The sequence below is a fragment of the Lepisma saccharinum genome, chromosome 1 (assembly GCF_977018435.1).
Source record: "Lepisma saccharinum chromosome 1, izLepSacc3.1, whole genome shotgun sequence".
Taxonomy (NCBI): Eukaryota; Metazoa; Arthropoda; class Insecta; order Zygentoma; family Lepismatidae; genus Lepisma; species Lepisma saccharinum.
The window spans coordinates 199,347,766-199,368,580 of record NC_139229.1 but is presented as its reverse complement, the minus strand read 5'-3'; the positions used below and the strand labels follow the sequence as shown (position 1 = coordinate 199,368,580).

The window sequence follows — 20,815 nt, the reverse complement described above, 5'->3', positions numbered from 1 at the left end:
CTTACTATCATGTTCGTCACGTGTGCAAATTGTACATTATGCACGGGTAGCTGACGGATAGCCCCCACGAACCAATCACGGATAGCCCCACGAACCAATTCCGATAAGGTTAGGTTAGGTTTGGTTAGGTAAGCATAGTTTAAAAAAAAGGGGGCTGGAAACACTGACAGGCGGTTACGTCATCAAACGTATGCAGCATCCGGTTCACGTAGCGAAAGCAATGGCACTTGTGCGTCGGTGAGATATTTCTCTTGAAAAATACATGATTTCCCGGTCAAATAGATTCCAGGACGAAAAAAAAATACCTCGATGAACGTTGGAAACCTTAAAGAAACTCATTTCCGTAAGTAGTTCCTTCTGTAAAAATGAAGAAATGTGTCTCCGATATACCGAACTGGTACCCATCATTGTTGTGAAAGAAGATATAGAAGAAGTGGGAGATCTGTCCGAAGTAATTACATGGTAAGAATTCTCAAAATATTATGTCATTTGCTGAAGCTAAAAATTCAATTTTCTATTGTCTAAATTACATTCGTTACTTCTGCATTAGCAAATGAAGTTCTAGTCTAGGGGACTGGGGTGATGGGGACCTCAACTCATCCTGTTGAGGATTAATTTATAAAGGAGGTTTCAGCTGTTGAAAAAAGTCATTCCTCTTGTAAGTTACAATTGTTATAAGCATTTCAACACACTTTTTGATGTAACATTTTGGGAGAACACACACTCCCTTAATCGTTGTCCTGGACATCTAAGAACGAAGCCTTATGTCCAAGATATTCACAACTATACTGGTTGAATAAATAAATACATAAAAATGAATGTCTCATGAAGGGGGTTGGTGTCCTCCCAAAACACTACAGAAAATGTGTGTTCAAATTCTTGTAACAACTGAATACTACAAGAGGTATAATTCTACAATGCAAGCCGTTCGTATGTACGTGTACATTCAAGAAAAGCATTTTGAGTGCATACAATAGAAAAATGTTACAAAGTAATTATACTATTCTATTTTTTTAGGAGAATGAATTCTTAAGATAATTATGTGTCCCATAATCACCCCTCTTTTGGTTCGTTCATGTTGTATTGAATGTACGAGTATTGCGTTTGAATACAAGATACTCAAACATATAATACGAAATAATAGTTTTTAAATGTAAATTTTTTGTAATGGGCTGTTAATTATTTTGTTATTGTAGAGTACTTTTGTGAAATATATTTGAATTAGAACCGCATTGTGGCTATATTTTGCTCGGCGTGTTTAAGAAAAATAAACTATTAATTATATCATTTTAATGGAATAAATGTCATGTAGAAATGGTAGGCATAATAACAACAGCAAGAAAGTTAATTTACCCTGCCCAGTTCACCTTCCAACAAACTCTCATAGCGGAGTTGTTATCTCGACGTGCTACGAAGCCAGAGATCGAATGTTAGAATCCTAAGTAAAGGCATGGGTACTTCATTCTGTTTGTTTTTCAGTCTGTTTCATCTCTAATCATCACGTAAGAGAATCAAAATAGAAAGTAGAAACAGTCCACCTTTCAACCTACCCGAACACTATGCAGAAGGGAAAGATCTCGAAGAGAACAGAGGCGCTGATTGGTAGATGCTTCTCCTCTCTCGTGAGCGTCAGAGTGGTCTGGGTGAAGGCCCTGTTGTCGAAGCTCAGGTGGAAGGTCACGTGGACAGTGTCGAACAGAATCTCCTCCCGCACAAGATCTATCTGGACGTTGGTGTGGTAGAAGTGGCGGGCTACCTGGAGGGAAAAACGGCTTGCAATTAGTGAGAGGGCTTTCACACTCAACCGACACACACCACTTGAAATATAGCCAGTGCTGGATCTACAAATCTTGGGCCTCTTTCTAGATCTTGTAGTGAGTGACAAATGATAAAACAATCCTGATAATTATTAGACAACCCTCGTACATAAGAAATGCTGTCTTAAATGTAACAATGTAAAAAGGCAAGACCACATAAATAGAGAATAATTTTACATCTCACCTCTCTAATTAGTCCCATTGTGTAGTACACAAAGCCTCTTCTTTTGCTACGATAATGCAATGTTAATCCCTCGCTACTCTCATTCTCACAGATGAACGAAGGAGCGCTCATGCGCGGATAGGAGAATTTGAGGTACTCGTGCAAGTTGTCCAGTCCTGAGGGCAAATCGAAACAGGGTAACACAGTCACTCGCCTACAACAAACAAGGTAACCGAAGGAAAAAGACAAAAAACCTATTTACACCATTTTAATACAAAATAAGAAGAAAAATTTAGGCTTATTATTATTAAAGTGAATTGATTACAATTGCCACAGTTGTAATGTTAACAACTAGACAATATCAAATATTCCAAAAAATAAGATTTTAACTTATTACTGACAATGAGTGTTTATTCAATCCAAGTTTGATGTAAACTTTCACTATCGTTTTTACATTTGGAACGATTCATATTCGTTACTATATCAGTTAAATTTCGAAATTATCTCATTGTTCTACTCCTTCCTACAACATGATTGACATTCCAATCAGTAACATTAATAATTTATACTATATCTCTTTCCTGCCTCTCCGATGGAGCAGTGGTAGCGTCGTTGCCTTGTAATCAAGGGGTCCCGGGTTCGATGCCCAGTGGAGGCACATAGTGGTTCGGATTCCACTTCAAACTGTAGGTCCAGTTCCGATTAGCCTTACTGTGCTCAAAGTGGAATTAAGACATCAACTCAAACCAATATATCTCTTTCCTGAAAACATAACTAGCACACACTATAGTAAGAACGATATTTGATTGAAAGTTATTCAAATGTTTAATTAACTTATTACTGTATAATTTTGTATCGCTCAAATGCTGTATATATATTTATAATTTTAAAACAAATCAATTTGTTTGCGTTTCAAAAAATCGTTTTAAGTTTAATTAATATGACGTGCTCTATGCTCAGTTTACTGTCAATATAAATTACAGATTATAAGTTAATTTATGAAGATGGCAAAATAAGAAAAAAATGACTGCTGATAAATACATGTAAAATAACGAACCTTTTAAAATCTTATCATTACACTTTTCACTCAGTTTTATTAGCAAGCAAGCAGCTAGCTATTTACTTATAAGATGTTAATGATTATAGTCTTGAGGCTAAATAAAAATACAATGTTTAAATACTATTATTTGAATGGATTTATGTTTATTTCTATTCACTTGTATGTGTTAAACAACTTGTAGATTGATATGTTTAAGAGAGGCTCATAATTATTTAGTAATATTAGTAACAAATGTTTTTTATCTTGAATGTACAAACTGATTCTACTATTTTGATAAAAAGTGTCTCGATTTCTAGCCGAATTTAATGAATATAAAAGTTATCTTAACATGCAGAAACTAATTTCAACACATTATAGCCTGAGCAACGAAATCTTTACTATTCATGATTATCAATTTAACATTACATCTGATTGCAAACAGTTGATATCAGAGATTTTACCGTTGAGGAAATCCCTCATATGTCGCCCCAGCACTGAGAGGACTCTATCGTATCCATACTGCCCAACGAATCCCACGAAGTAGACGCCCATTCCATCGAATAACTCTTTCTCAGTGATACCCAGAACCTGTGGGCAAAAGATATGTTTACTTTAGACATGGTAGATACACGAACAGGAAAATAACATGTAGTCACCAACAGACGCTGCTTGTAGTTGAGATATCAAGTGTTATGAGATTGCAAAGGAAGGCCTAGAATCAGAACATCTATCAATCCGCTTTGGGCCCTTAGCATATTTTTCTAGTATTGCGTTTAAATCAAATTTGTTTACATTCTTCGATGTTCTTCGTACTCCGTTCAGTTGTATATCGCAACAACGAGGCACGTAGCCAGGGCTGAGCTCTTGGGGGTGAAAGCTACCCCCGAAATCCTACAAATGTTTCTTTGGAAATAATGCATACAATAAGTTGTAATATGCTGAGAAATTCATGTTCAGGTCTTGTACTCCCGCACTTTTTCGCCTTTAGATGGCAGCTGCATGATGGTTGAGCCCCCGAAATAAAATTCTTGCTCCGGGCCTAGCAACAACATGTCAGTTGAGATTGATAATCCCGGAAATATCCCTTAAGATTCAGGATAATGGTTATTTTTTTCAAAATGGGACACACACACACACAAGTCGTCATGGAGATGTGGTCCCAAGTTCGATACTCGGTGGAGGTACGTACATTTGGATCCCACTTTTAACCGTAAGTGAAGTCCCGATTAGCCTATATGTGCACAAAGTGGACTTGAAACAAGAAGTCAAACTCACAGAGATTAAAGGTATATTTGCGAAGACGCTGAATGCGTATATAAATTAACATTTTATAACGTTAAAATTTATGTTTTTCAAATTTTACCTGTTTATTTAAGAATATATAGGGTGAGACAAAAGTCAAGTTACGTGGGAAAACCGAAACGTTCATACTAACATACACATAATAATTGATATGTAATAGTTATAGTTACAGTACATCACCATCCGCTTGAATGCATACTTCAATTAGACGCTTCCAGTTGCGTAAGACGTCCGCTGGTGTGGGGTGATGTGGGATATGGCGCCTATGATTCTTTTGAGATGGCACAGGCTCTTAATTTCCTTAAGGTATACGAAGGTCTTAACGTGTCTCCACAAGTAAAAATCCAGGGCTGTTAGGTCTGGCGACCGCGAGGGCAATTCAACAGGACCTATGTAACCTGACTTTTGCCTCACCCTGTATTTTAACATGGAACATAAAAGAGGGAGAGAGAAAGAAACGAATATTTTTGTAATCAGTAGCATATGTTATCCTAATGGAAATTTTGCGATATGCTGTTTACAAGTCCCGTTTCTAATTTGTTTTCCCTTTGTACTCCAACTCACTCTAACACACTACTCATAAAGCTCATACAGCTTTAAACATAATTGACCACTACATATACAAGTAATGTCATAATTTAGTAGAAAATAAATCGAAAAGTAGAGAAAATAACTTAGAAGAGTCCTCTGGGATGGCAAAATTAAAGCGCCGCAAACTTCAAGAATTCCGAGATGAAACACCCTTCAACCAGCTTTGGGGAAAAACACCCAGAATCTTTGTCACGTAAATGTGACGAGAAACGCTGATGAGCAAAATAAAGAAAAAAACGGCCTGCGCGTGTCACTTGTTTACTACAGCAGAACGTTGCCTCGGGGGGAGGAAATCCCTCTTCAGTTCCAGAAAAGTGTTTTCGAATATTCTGCCTCTATTCATATCATATATCACGTCCTCTGTCGGATATTTCATTACTACATCAACAATAGTGCCTCGCAAAATTTAAATTTTCCAAGATTATCTTTTAAACTAAAACTTGAAATATCTAATAAAACACTAAAATGCTGACCAAGGCATAATTTATTATAAAATAAGACACTAAACGTAACGTTCCCACCCTCTAACAGGGCCTTCTTCAGACAAAGATTCACAATAAATTTTACCTCGGTCAGCATTTTAGTGTTTTATTAAACATGGAAACAAGACTTACGGTAATAGTGTTACCATTGGAATATCTTATTCATAAAAGTTGTATCAGTTAACAGCTTAGTTTTATCATAAAATATTTGAAATATTGAAGCCAGAATGTTGTGACTAATATACTTCATTTAACAAGTATGACGAAACTAAAGGATATATTTTTAAAATAAATGGAACAATACACTTTTGTAATGCCCACAGAGTCTTATGCGTAAGAATGGGAATTTATCTTTACTTGTTGCAACTGAAAAGAACTAAAAAAAATAATGAAAAATGGCAAAGAGTTGCTGGCTAAGAAGATTGAAAGTAATTTGAAAACAGTTGTGACATAGCAGAAAGTCTTGCCTACTGTACAGAATGGATTAGTAGCACTTTATTCCTACCATTAACTAACAACTCTTATTTTCTTATTCAAATACTTAGTAATTTTACAACCCTGCAACTTAAATTTGTAAAACATCCAAGCGTTGCATCATACCATCAAATTGAAGCTAAAATTATGTGTAGAAAATGTATTCCTTTTTTCCTAAGAAAGTGTTAAAGTACGTTTTACATCACACTAGCCACTAATGAAATGCTCCACATGTTGGACGACGAAAACAACAAAAAACACACAAACCAGCCGCGAGAGGAGAATAATGCATCCCGCGGGAACTGGCGGAATTATAAATAATGAGATAAGGAAGAAGGCTAAAGTAGAAGCTGGAAGGTAAATCATAAAATACTACCCTGCCTTGCTTTAAGCGTGTTCTGGGAACAGAGTTGCAAGAGCAAATCGTCGAGTAAACGCCGACTACAAGCAAGGTTTGAGAACACGGAGCATTCAGATAAATAAACAAGAATGTTTGGTTTGGTGTTTAAAAAGTCCACTTTATGCACAGTAAGGCTAATCGGGACTGGATCTACATTTTAAAGTGGAATCCAAACCACTATGTGCCTCTACCGGGTAACGAACCCGGGACCCCTTGATTACAAGGCGACAAGAATGGGCTACACGTAATGGATATTTCCACTATGACATGAAAAACGTTTTAAATCCATTCATTTTACTGATAATGACACCAAAATGAGATGTGCAAAATATCTCGGCGATATTTGTCTTGGTTCTCGAGAAACACGCCTTCTAACACTGCTGAAATTCACCTCCTACGTCACAGATTTGAAAACGTCCTCTGATTGGCCTGACGTCATCACTTAGAAATGCGTGCAGGTAGGGCTTCTACTCGTCCCGTAAACTTAGCATAGACAGTGAAAGCGACAGCAAATAGTCATTTGTTACGTAATAACTTCCAGTGCAAAAATGTGTGCTCCATTTTTTGGTGATGAATTATGCCACAACATAGCAGTATTTACTAATTAAGCCACTCGGTAGAGGGTTTTTCCATTAGGATGACAAAGCAATACTGGTAACAGTCAATGGCTGAACACGTGAACAGCTTTGCTCATTGCCAATACACAGGTGCTAACTGGCAAGAAATTATCGTTACAAGAATGCTCTTTTCTGGAATTACAATAATTTTCGTCAAAATATTTTCTTCGCAAATATTAAAATACCAATAAGTTTAGAACGCTTGGGTTTACACGCCAATTTCTTCACTCTAAGAGGCGATACGGTAAAAAAAAAATGTACGCGGAGGTACAGTTTTCTTCAATTAATATACATATACTATATTGCAAATTTATGCCTTTATCCTACTTTTACGGCGCTTTTCCGTCACTTTATTTAACCGCAACGATGAGAACGCATGGTTAACTTAGTATGTAACTTCTCTAACGTCGTATTTCTATCCACTTTTGGCTAATCGCGACAATGAAGATGAATGACTAGAAGCAGTATTCGAAGTCGGGGAGCAGGAGGAACCCCTCCCCCTCCCAACACTACCACCACCACCAACCGGCCCACGAGACGAGACGAAATTTTGGTGTCCCGTCTCGTTTCGAAAACATTCGCTTATCCCGACTTCTTTTATGAGATGAGACGGGAAATGTCTCGTCTCGTGAGCAACACGAACGCTAGCCATAGAAGCATCCTCCTAGCTGTCCCCAAAGTCTGGAGCAAACACACATCCCCACCCCCTAACAATTTTCACTTCAATGAAAGGGCATTCACAAAGGAACAGTCATGGCCAGGTCGAGAGTCAAACCTGGAACATGCGACTTCCTCAGAAAAATCATGAATTTTGTGTATAATTATTGCAACGGCAGTTCATTCGTTGTAATTCTGAATAGGCGGTTTGGTTTGCATATATGAGTAGGATAATATCAAGTTTTTGAGGGCTCGTAGCGTTGAAACGAGGGGTCAAACAAACAAACAAAAATATTAAGAAAAGCTTTATGTCTTTATAATCTCTATGTATTGTGAAAGTTTATACGATAAGCCTTTGCATACGTTGTTAATTGCATTTTTTCGAGATTTGAGACGAGAACGAAAATTGCCCTCCGAAACCGAGACGGATATTTATAAATCGAGACGAGATTGTTAACGATGAGATTAAGATCCTGAGTGGTGAGATTGTGAACCAGCGTTCAGGGTAATGAGATGAGGCGGCTTTTTTCGCAGTACAAAATTCAAAATTTATCGTACCATTTCAGTATGTGATATAATGTTATATACATTATTTTCTTATAATAATTTCACATATACTAAGCTTTCAAATGTACTGTTAAACTGATGTAATATTCTTAGTGTATTTTCTCTTATCTGCATAAAAATATTTTATCATTTGCGAAACAGAAATGAAACACAAACTGAAATTGCTTTATGGAAAAGAAAGTAAAATAGGCTTTATAAATAAAATGAAGAATGTGAAAATTATTATTTTGCACTACATAACTAACTAACTAACTCTCCAGCCTTCCCAAACCCGAAGGCTCATGGCTGCAGCAACACAGGCCTTCCGTCTTTCCCTATCTTGAGCAAGTTCTATATACTCTTTTCCATCTCTACCGATTTCCCTTAGGTCCATCTCAACGTTGTCCCTCCATCTTCGTCTTGGCCTTCCTACAGGTCTCTTACCATCAGGTTTCCCAACAAGAATCCTGTAAACTCCTCTTTCCTCTCCCATTCGTGCCACATGGCCTGCCCACCTAAGTCTTCTTGATTTAATTATTCTAATAATATCTGCACTACATAGGTTATGGTAAATTTCGATAATTATAAGTTTAACATATATTTTTGAAAATTTGGTGAGTAAGCAATTTTACAAGCAATGTTTTTCGCATGACCTGAGAACACGCACGCAGCAGAACCTTTTCAATTATCTTGCACGTGAGCAGCAGAAATATTTAATAGAAGAATGATCATTACAAAGCATAGCTTTCCCTTCCACTATCGCTCCTTCTTCCATTATTTAAATCTGTACAGATTTGTAAAACTGCTGAACACATTGGCTCTCCGTGATCTACCCCCAGTATACTGAACGTTCGAAGAGCAGACGACAAACGAGCTTAGTGACGTATTAACATGGCGAGGCGTGTTTTGAGCGCAACGCTAGCCTCGCAACTTTGGAAGTTTCGTTTTGGCCTTAAAATGAACGCAGAGAGGCGCAAGAACTTGCAGGGGTCATTTTTCCAGGGTGTAGTTTTTAAAATTGCTGAAAAAAAGTGGAAATGTCCATTGTCAAACATCTTCCGTGCAAACGGAATTTCCAAATTCTAATTGTTATCATTGATAATGTCCGAGTATTAGAAGTAGTTAGCATTGTGAAATGGAAATTTTATACACTCAATAAACTACGATTACAACTTGCAAGGACTAGGAAAGTACGGGAACGTTGTTCAGGCAGGCAAAGCTGGACGCACTTGAAATGTGAATGCGATCCTGATGATTCAGTTCATTGATAAGATAACAAAGGAGGAAAGTTGGTTGGACAACAAAAATAGTTTTTATGCAAAGAATATCGCTGTGGAATAAACAAAGGGAAGAGACAGAAGAAGAATGAAAAAGCTTAATTTTAGTCAAAATTGGCGATGCAAGTTACGCATAAAGAGGAATAGCAAGCGATAAAGCAAAGTATAGCAACAGTTTAAGTAAAAGCAGCAGTTCAGAATCGTGATTGCAATGATGGATGTAATTTTCAAGTTTGATAGTTATTTAAGGATTTGGGTTTCATACGATAAACATGCGCTGTTCAATTGAGTGCGTGTTTGTGGCACACGCAACACTCTACGCTGAGTCAAACGCCTCAAGGTCACGGTACGGTCCATTTCGTTGAAGGGTGTGGTAGTTCTGCTTCGATAGGCGTTGGCTTCGTAAATGAACCATACCAAAAGTTCAAAATTCTTCAGGAATTTATGTATTTCCTAGAGAATGAATCATCTTGTGTGTATGAATAAACTTCCACAACGTGTATAAGCCATCAAGGCGAATTACTTCCTAAATAATATTTTCCTCGTTAAGGTCTCGTTTCGATGTTAGGAGCTCTCTAAATAGGCATTTCTATCCAGGCCCTGAATACGTGATGCATGATTGCGCACACACAGGAAAAAAAATGAATTTTGTTTCAAGGGGTCGTGGTATCGAAACGAAGCATCAATGACAGAAACGTTATCAAGAATAGTTGGCCTCCTTTACATGTTGTAAAACATGATCTATGTTGTACGGCAACAAACCGTCAGTAAAACCAACACGTACCTGTATAGCTTTCTTAGCCAGTCGAGGAATGAGGTTCTCTGGGTACACTTGATGGACGCTGAAGCTCGGTTGGTCCACAGAAGCCAGCCGCCTCACTTCCTCCCATTTCTCCTCGCCGAACTGAACCCGGATGTATTCAGCTAGGTTTTCCAGGATTAGTCCGTACATGACTGTAGCCTGGATAAGAAAGAAAGAAGAGAGATAAGTCATGACTCGCCAAATAATGCTTTGATACCCTCCCCAAACTTAGATTTTTTCGACTGTTTAAACTTTCTTTGTTGGGAATCAATTCTTAGAAGTATTTTTCAGAGGTACGTAGTTTTTCCTGGCGGAATTCTTGACCTTTACACGTAGCATTATGGTAGCTCAGTGATACGGGGAAGCTATCGAGCTTGATCAACACCTTATATAGTATAATACAACGCATGCGCACACTCTCCTTGTTTACATACAACGTCATCAGTTGTAGGTCATGCATCGCAACACGATATCATCATCGCATTTATATTTTCTCCACAAAGGTTATGAATATCACATACAAACTAATATAATTTTCAATATATTTAATATACATTTGCGACTGTAATGGTAATGTGTTGTAATCCATAACCTACCACTGATGACGTTGCATGTAAACAAGAGAGTCTGCGTAGGCCTTGTATATAAGAAGGTGTTGGCTTGAGCACCTCCCTAGAAAATATGATTATCATAATTCTTGACTCCAATATTCTTATTTTCTCAATTCCACTTGGCGGTGCTTCGAAGGGGGAGGTTTGGGTGATCAATCTCCTAAAAAAAATCTAAATAATAAAATTTATAATAAAGTTTGCAATATTTAAATATCAAAGCTGAAGTTCTACCAGTCGTTTGAGGAAACAGAATCATTTGGTCTTCTTTTCCCAGTGTATCCCATACTCTTTCGAAAGTCTTATACAGCACACAGTTACATATACGTATGTTATGAAATGTATTGTGATAGAGACTCTGAAACATTATGTATTCTGTATGGCGTCTCGAACACTGCAGACGAATTCTCGTTTGGAAACAGGAACCAAACATAGTGTAGTCCCACCGTGCTTGACACTCAGTCGTTCTTAACTTCGATCGTGTACGATAGGCCTTAGAAAGGAAAAAAAGTACTGAAGATTGTCGAAGATGTATTACGATCAAACGCGGCACCGCATGCATAAACGTGGAGCGTGACGCTTGTAGAAACTTCTCTGCGCACGTGACTCCACGTTCGCGAATCACGTAACAGTGCTCATAATGACGTGCGACACACTTACCATGTCCATGTAAGCAACCAGTAGGAAATAAGGAAATCCTAATAGTGGTCTCTCGGCTACGAAAACAACGGTACTTCTCGAGGCAGAGCGAACATCTTTACTGCTTCATAATTCCTGTGAATGAATTTTCCTCTACTTGCTCTTAATAAACCTAATATTAAAAGTGGCATCATAACAGAATGTTCGTGTGAAGTCATGGACGTCCGGAAGAAGGGGAAGGAGGCCATGCACCCTGGAAAATGAATATCAACTTAAAATTATATATTTCACACATGTAATTTCATTTCAGTCACAGTAAGTTATGCTAATTATTATAAGGGCGTTGCAGGAACATGACAACTTCGAACTGAAGGAGTGAGCTATTTTAAGGAAAACACCATTAAGAGGTGTATCCTGTATGCCTCGCTTGCCCCCTGAAAAAAATACCTTGCTTAGCCCTCCCTGCAAAAATTCCTGTGAACGTCCATGTGTATGAGTTAGTTATTATGACTTCTAAATTCAACAGTCAGTCCTTTTTTTAAAGCAATGTTTTCAAATAATTATTAGGCTCATATATGACTTTTTCATATGATTTGAAACAAAAGCTGGCCAAGAGAATAGCTATAACCCCATGACCGCCTCCTCCATGTAATATTATACATATACAAGGATCCTATGCAGAGGCGTCGCGTGCGGTTCGCATACTAGTGTTCAGAATAATGTTGTACTGAATGTAGATTTACTCCTCTCTCTTCAATTGAAAAAGTGAGAATGACAGTTCAATTTATTTTCAACAATTTCCCCCCAAAATCACGCTATTTGAAGTAATACAAGAAGGACCTAGGGGAAATTGCCCTCTCCCCCTTAAAATCCGCCAGGTTTTGCGAATTCTCGCTACAGTTTGCAACTATGTAGCACAGACATTTTCGAGTCCCCCTAGACATGTCTTGTATATGCTGCACCCTGGTGCCAAATGTAAGAAGTATTGCCGCTTGCATCAGTGTTCACACAGGGAAGTGAACATCTTCGGGGCATAGTGGCCAACAGCCCCTTAGCTGTCAGCTCTATGCAACACGCACAGCAATTGTGTTCAATGCCCTTCGTGGAACACCGTGGGAGTCAGTGTTACCAACTATCTTGAAAAGTTATCAGACGTGAAAAAAGTCGTGTGTATATACTCGTACATCAAACATAGTATGTGGGCGTGCATTTAATATGTACGTAATTTAAGACATATACATGATGTTCACCAGTGGCGTAGCGTTATAGTACGCCCGTACGCCCGGCGTTCCCAGATTTAAAATTTCAAAAATGCGTAAATGCTGTGAATATAAAGTAAAACTTGACTAATTCCATATATGTTTGACCTTCATGGCATTATAATAGCTATTTTTCGCGATCCGCTTGCAACGCTCCACTCACAACACTCGTTCTAGCATCTCTTTTCAATGCCTTTCCCGGCCGGACGCCGAGCAGGTTCGGCGTAAAAGACTCTATATTCCTTGCTGACTTTCTGGAGGGAAAGCTTCGATGTCTACATCACGCCAGTGTTGCCAATCTCCGAATGCAGGATTTTCCATTTACCAGTGTAAAATTTCCCTTTTTCGACCTAAATTTCCCTCGATTTTCAAAACACATCTGAAGCTGCATCTTTGTATTACTATAACTGTTAATCAGGACCGTATATAAGGGGGTTCAGTGGGTTCAAACCCTCCATTGAATAAAATACTATAATAGAAACGGATCATAGTTTCATAATATAATTATCCTAAAATAAACATTTGAATTTTAAAATAAAACACTAATGTATTGAAAAAATCCCCAAACAAAAAAAAAATCGTCTGCGGCGCAATGATTGTCGGACTTTGAAACCCACCCATTGTCAAAGCTTAGCTAGGGGCCTGCTGTTAATATTTTTCTTTTGACGCCTGTTTTGCCTGAGGAACAAACTTTATTATTAATAAATATTTATGAAAATCATAAAAGTGTGAAGTAATGGGCAGATATTCTCGAACAAGAGAAGGTAACAGGGGCGCACCGAAGTGGGGTCGGGTACTCTACGTTTTTCAAATTTTCCTGGGCAAAAACAAAGAGAAAATTTTCCCACTCGCCTCACTTGGGATACAAACATTTCTATGATATTCAAGGATTTAGGAAACAATTATTGTTACCCAATATGTTGCTAGTTTTCAAAGGAAAAAAAATGCTCGCTTTTCTCACAGTGCAAATATTTCTGAGACAATCACAAGTTCAGGAAACAATGTTAGCTTTATGTTGCTAATGTAGCGTGTACTTCTCAGCATTTCAGCGTTGACATTGTGTTTTTGTCCTTTCGCATGCTTTTCCAGATCACATTTTCCTCAATTTAAAACAACATCGCATGCTATGCACCTACACTTACACTCGTTACCTTTAACTGGTTGTAGCCAGCCTTTGAACTGCGGGTCTTCCTGCCACTCAATACGAAATTTTTTCACATGTTTCCCAGATAGCTTTTCATCCGCAGATAAATCCCCACGACGTTTTCTAACCTTTTTGAGAGTTGCAGGTAGCTTCCTATCAGTCACCTCTTCCATTCTCCTTGCAACGACACAGGACACACAAAGTCACACACACAGGGAGAAAGAAAGCTTACTGAAAGAAAAGTTTCACTGTTGCTAACTATTCATTTGGAAAAAGTACACGCTGAAAAAAAATATTTTCGAACTTTTTAAAAGAACGAAAATGTGAGTTTAAACTTCCCTGTTTTTTTAGCTATTTTTCATTAAATTTCCCTTTTCCCTTTTCACCCTCAAATTTCCCTGTGCCGAGGGAAATTTCCCTGCTTTTGGCATCACTGCATCACGCGCGTAAATGCTCTCTCGTACGCCAGCGTACGGAGCTGCAGCAGAGGTCTACCGTGATTGGTTCATGTGACCCTTCCTGCCTTCTGAAGCAGACGACAGCTGTAGAATTCCTACCTGGTTCTTCGCGCTCAGTCAACTCGTGTTACGTGATGCTACAATACGCAATATTGACTGACGTAACTTTACCAATCTCAAATATACCGCTTCTTAATGATCACTGCATTGTATAATTTATCGCACGAACAGCGATGTGCATTTGAAACGAAAAGATGAACACAGTTTTTGTCAAATAAGTTGGTGAAGTCCTCGTGGTAGAAATTCAGCCTGTGGCTGCTCTACTACTTAACCCGCAAAACTATTATTTTTTTTATTGTTATTATTTTTTCTTTATTATCTAACTGCTTAATATTGTGTCAATGGAAATGTTTACCATTCATTTGAAAACTCTTAACATCGAATTGTCTCTGGACAAAATTATTTTAAAATGTTTATCAGCATTCTCAAGATGTAATAAACAGTGGTCTGAATTACTAATCGGCACTGTTACGTCAGTAGAGTGTACGATATTTGGATCATCCACTCTGCTTTTCACAGTACGCCAAGACGACAGAGGTCCCTGGTTCGAATCCCGGCGTGAGCACGGGTGTTGTTTGTCAGTGTCCCTTCATCAATATCATCACTCATATTCATATTCGCAATTAACCAAAAGTAATAGAAAAGCTAAGTAAAATAAACCAAATCAATCAGTAGTTGAATCATCCACAACAATGACGTCTACTGTTGTGCAGAGGCGCTTGTGATTCAGGTAGGTTTTTTAATGACTTGCGTCATGCAGAAATATATAAAAAAAGGTATAAAACACCAGAATTCAAAACATTTGTGGCATAGTGAGGCATCTAATTTTCTAGCTAAAACATGCATGGATGATGTTTTATTGAAAACCCAGCTGACTTCAGGCAAATAAACAATACCTGTGGCGACTAATTCCATAAGTAAATTATTAAGCAAAAAAGGGCCGACCCTTCCTTCGGACTTGGCGTTCCCACCCGAAATACCCATGCTACGCCACTGATGTTCACGTGCTCATGCGAACATTTTCATGGCCTGATCCTATGTCTCCACCAATTTTAAATCGCTCCTGGTTATGTACGAAAGGCAACATGCTGTTAGTCATTCTTTATAATGGATTTAAAAACGAATATGGAAGCTTAGGTGCAGCCCCACTGCAAATGAAAAATCATGTAATTTAATATCAGGTTATTTTGCAGTGCTAAATCAGCTTTGAGCTCATAGCCCCATCCAGTTCGCTGCACTTTTTGACACTACGCAGGTGCATCCCGGTGTCAGGCTGGTGCAAGGAAATGACGTTTAACCAAGTAGACGAATAGCGGTGTTCAAGTTCAGAAGCTTCAACAAATGCCTGTTTGCTGCTTTAAACGTTCGTTTGATTAGTTAGCATGCACCACGTGACCTTACACCACACATTACACCGCTCCAGAACGTAGTGCAATCGGTGCAGACACCAAATACACTACTTGACACCAAACCAACGAACTGGAAGAATCGGTGTTGCAACGTGTAACTATCTAGTCGCGCGAGTACAGAGTCAAAAAGTGCAGCGACTAGGCGTGGCTAATCTCTCTCTCTTTCTCTCTCCTTCTTTCTTTCTTCTTTCTCTCTCTCTCTAGAAAGATATAAAAAGGAAAGGAAAAAAGGAAGAGAGAGAGAGAGAGAGAGAGAGAGGAGAGGAAGAAAGAAAGAAGGAAGGAAAAAGAGAAAGGAGAGAAGAAAAGAATCTCTCTCTCTCTCTTTCTCTAAGAAAGAGAGAAGGAAGGAAAGAAGGCAAAAAAGAGAGAAAGAAAGAAAGAGAGAGAAAGAGAGAGAGAGAGAGAGAGTTCTTTCTTTGTCTTTCCCTTCTTTCTCTCCTTTTTCTTTCTTTCTTCCTTTCTTTTTCTTCTCTCTCTCTCTCTCTCTCCCTTCTTTCTACCTCTCTCTTTCTTTCATTTCTTCTTTCCTTCTTTCTCTCTTTCCTTCCTTTCTTTTTATCCTTCATTCCTTCTTTCTATTGTCACAAGATAATTTTCTTCGGCTAGACTGATTGGTGGAGAAATTATTTCCGCAACATATCCCGATACTCTATGACCTGATCTTGCGAGCATACCGACAGCATAGAGCTTGAGTTTGGTTTGGTTTCAGTTGTTGTTTTACAGGGGTGCCCCCAAAATCATGGCATGCGTCCCCCTCCCAAATCATATCACTCGCGTCCTCAAACCATATTGCAATCCCCATTAAGTATTTAATTACGACAGCGTGTCTACCGAAACTAACTTTTTTGATAGCTTTACTGAACATTGTACTTAATCTGCCCCTCCTCCCTAGACAGGGGTGCCCATCACTCAAGGCCACCCCTAAAATCGTTCATCTCCCAAAATAGTTTGGATGAATACGTAATAATTGATGTCTATTTGAATGAAATATCGTGTTAAACTGTTCATATTTTATAATTGTTCGGTTTTCGAAAAAACTTAAAGCTAGCATATTGAAGAGTGGATATTGCCTCCTCCCAAAAAATAATTCCCAGTCTCCACACCAGAATTTCCACAACAGTCTAACACAATAGTAATACACAAGAATTGGTTACCCCCCTCAATTTAATGTTAAATCTCCCTCTAACTAAACTATCCGCCATAATATAAGACCTAGAGTTGGATACTGCCCCCCCCCAAGGTTTAATTCAGAATTCCCCCCCCCCCCACTCTCCGATAATACCCTTTAACACTTTCTTTTCTTCATCTAATGGATTAAATATGGTGCATTTAAGGTGTAAAATTTTTGCATATATTTTGTAAAATATATATAAATGTTGAAATTTATATTATTTGAAGGAAAAATCCCCCAAAAATCTCGATGGCGCAGCCTGCGCCATAATCCCCCCCTGTGGGCACACCTGGTGTTTTAAGTCCACTTTACGAACAGATAGGCTAATCGGGACTGAGCCTACAGTTTATAGTGGGATGCGAACCACTATGTGCCTCCACCGGGTATCAAACCCGGGACCAGCATAGAGCTTGAGCAAGAGGGTTAGCGAGGTGTTGGTACTTGTTGATTGGTCGCTTGGTGAAGTGGACTCGCTGCTAAGCTGCAAATGCAGACCTTCTAGATATGTTACAGATTTCAGCAGGTTGTTTTAGCTTTGAAATCGGAAAGTCTTCTCACAGTGCAACGGAATACGCTATTCCACCCACACATGTTACCCGTTGTTCTCCTCAGCCAAAACAAATAACGGAAGTAGTACAAGCGCTTGAGTAAGAACAAGGCTTGATAGGTTCAGTTCAAGGCTCTAAAAGAGAACATGCTGACAACATTCGTTCCAAATAAGTAGAAACAATTTCTCTGCCTACAAGACTGGAATACGTTGGCATGGAAGAGTTTGCATCCATAAAAACCAGGGACTCCTTTTATTTAGGCATATGAACGCTTCTTCTTTTTACAATACTTGAAAACAGCTCACGTGGGAGGCGGTTTGGGCACTCGAGTCCTTTCAACGCGCCACGTGGCAATGGTATTGACTCTAATCTTCTTAGTGCTATTCGTCATTTTCCTCCCTGGCTTTTGGTGGGGGAGAGAACAACAGAGGGAGCAAAAACAAAAGCGAGATTTAAAGACGATCTTCCGTTCACCCTTTTAGGATTTTTCGCGCCAAAAGGGGAACTGTTGTTCCCAAGCCACGTGTCTACTTGGCAAGAAAACATGTCCAGGAAATCTCGAAGAAAAAAACACGATTACAGCATGGACAACTAGAAATAAGTCTACAAGCTTGTACTTTAGTGTGCTAGGAATATTCAAGGCCATCCATCCACGAGAATTTTTTGACAAACGTATAGGCTACTGATATTCTTTTTTCGCATAAATATAACCACTTGATGGAGCCACAAATTTTAAGGTCTCTAAAGGTTATTTGCAAATTTAAGTTTAATAACATGAGTTAATAGGCATATTGACGGATTCTGCCTTGTCTATACCAAGTGACAGTAGTTTCATACTTTGAAAATGAACAAAATTTTCCCAGCACATCGGATATATAAGGATTGCCCCATTAAATGGTCTTCTAGGTCGTTTGACATTATACCCTGGACTTTGGGGGAGGGAGAGGGTGGAGGTTTATGTCAATACCAAACTCCTATGAATGATTTTAAGACAAGAATGGCCAATGTCATTTCTACTATTGACGGGGTCTTAATTCCTCGAGTATAAACAGCTATGTGATGCTGTACGTGCCACGAAAAGTGCAGGTGGCGAAGTGGATTGAACACACACACAAAACAGATTTTGTTGATGGTAAAGTCAAACTACAGTGTGAGTTTACATGTCAGTTCAAAGTCATGTTATTAGATTGTGAAATCATAAATAACCTACCTAAACACACACACACATATAATTTGAGCTGTTACCACATCAGTGTCCTCGTACTTGTTCTCAACGGGTTGGTTCTGAGATTTCCGACAATGTACGAGGTGTGTTCACAAAAATACCGAGCATTTGGTTTTAAAACTTTATTGCTCGCTTTACAACATTTTAAGCACCGCTCCCTTCAAAGTAGTCCCCTTCGACTGGCGATACACCGTTTCTTTCCATGTTGGAGCGTTTCCTAGAACGCACTTTTTGCCGACCCCCGTGGCGGAGTGGTTAGGACATCGCGCTACGACGCCAGAGGTCCCGGGTTCGAATCCTGGCCTGGGCATGGATGTTTGTGAGTGTACATTCATCAAGTTCATCATATCATCACTCATCCCCATCTTCGCAAATTAGCCAAAAGTGGCACAAAAAGCGAAGTAAAATAAAGCAAATCAATCAATCAAAGAACGCACTTTCTATGATGGCGCACAGTTCTCTTAACACATTTTGAGTAATCTTCTCTATAGATTGGAAACGACGTCCTGTCAAGGTTGGGGAAACAAAAAATGTCTGACGTTTGCCACATAACTGCAGATGTAGAGTTGCTTGTGATGCGGCGCATTGTCGTGATGTAGCAATGCACAATTTAGACCTCTTGCTGCGCACAAAAGTCCTCACACGCGCCAAGACCATCTAGTACAACAGTTTCTTTACCATCTGACTATGTGGTACAAGTTCTTAATATACAGTGTCTTTCCAATAAAAAAAACCTGAACAAACAACATCACTTTGATCTATGACCGACTCGTCCGTGCTTCTTTTGATCGAGGAGATCTACTTCTTCGCTTACTGATCGATTGCATTGGTTTCAACATCATAAGCGACAATCAATTCCTCACTGAATTCAACACTTTTCTCTTTCTGCCGACAACAGTGGCACGATCCTATGCTGATGCCCACTTCGTCAGCAACTTCTTGGACACTTAAAGAACAATTTCTAAGTACTCTCTCGATATGTTCGTCGTCTTTTAGTATTGAATGTCGTCCAGGTCTTGGATGTACATCAACCGATGTTCTGCCCTCTTTAAAATGATAATCCACTCGCAGCACTGCGTTCGGATCATACTGTCCTTCGCGTATGTTTGGTTCAGCAATTGAAATGTTTAAAAATCTTGCCAAGTTTGCAGCAACGCACACACGTTGTACTTGAAGTTAGTTCGAAGTCTCACTTCGCCACTAATCCGACAAACAAATTATGCAGGTGCTCATTTCCGCGGATGAAGCCAACACCATCTTTTAAATAAATTACTCCAGATTGAGAAGATGTGATGATGAAGCTCGACTGCCAATGCTCATAACTAGGGAGAGAAATTTATGGTAAATAAAAACTGAGGAGAGCGGTAAATAAAATGTTAGATCAGCGGTATATACCAGCGGTGAAAAACAAAATGGCACACACTTTTTCATCATGAGAGGAAACAACATACAAAAGAGCTATAAATTGATAAACTACTTCATTTTTATATACTGTACACATACACAAATGCTGTCCAACCAAAAAACATCAACACAAAATCACTTCATTTCTAAATTGCATATCTCAAGTGATTTATTCATTGTATGTATTTAAAGGATTTCCTTGCTGTCCAACAAATAAAATAATCACTACTCCACATACACAAACACATGTTGAAAATCACATGATGACAAACAAAATTCATTCATGACTGAACACAAATGACACCATTGTTTCCCCTTGATCTGCGGGAACAGACTAATCTTATCGCTGCTACAGCTAGCAAGTTCAATGAAACTGGAAGTTTAGTAGACATTCGGGGGAAGAAACGAATGCAGCTTGACAGGGAGCGAAGTTTTCGAACTGAGATTATGTGCATGGGAAATCCCAATTTGCAGCGTCTTCCTGATGTGATCGAAGATAAAACGTTCTTCAGCTGCAAGTGGTAGGAAACGTTAGGCAAACGTTTCGTTACAAATCGACAGTTTGCGCTGCACAATCTCGATTGCCGGTTTTTGCGTGTTTTCTACTTATTTTGATGATATTCCATGGTTATTTCGCGAAAAAGCGTTCATTTCGTGGAAAAGCACACATTTCGCATTACTTCGCGAATAAAACTCATGCATATTTCATCATTGGGGGTG

The 20,815-nt window shown here is 38.8% G+C and overlaps 1 protein-coding gene across 1 annotated transcript in view; it reads right to left on the bottom strand.

The window, feature by feature from the left end:
- Positions 1-20,815, bottom strand: part of Gyc88E (Guanylyl cyclase at 88E) — a 74,746-nt gene that overhangs the window by 42,235 nt on the left and 11,696 nt on the right. Inside the window, exons 2-5 of the mRNA XM_083123100.1 lie at positions 10,150-10,326; positions 3,481-3,607; positions 2,002-2,156; positions 1,551-1,756 (exon numbers count right to left, since the gene is read on the bottom strand). Coding sequence (XP_082979226.1) covers positions 1,551-1,756; positions 2,002-2,156; positions 3,481-3,607; positions 10,150-10,317 — 656 coding nt within the window. The 5' untranslated portion in view covers positions 10,318-10,326. The remainder of the gene's footprint in view (positions 1-1,550; positions 1,757-2,001; positions 2,157-3,480; positions 3,608-10,149; positions 10,327-20,815) is intronic.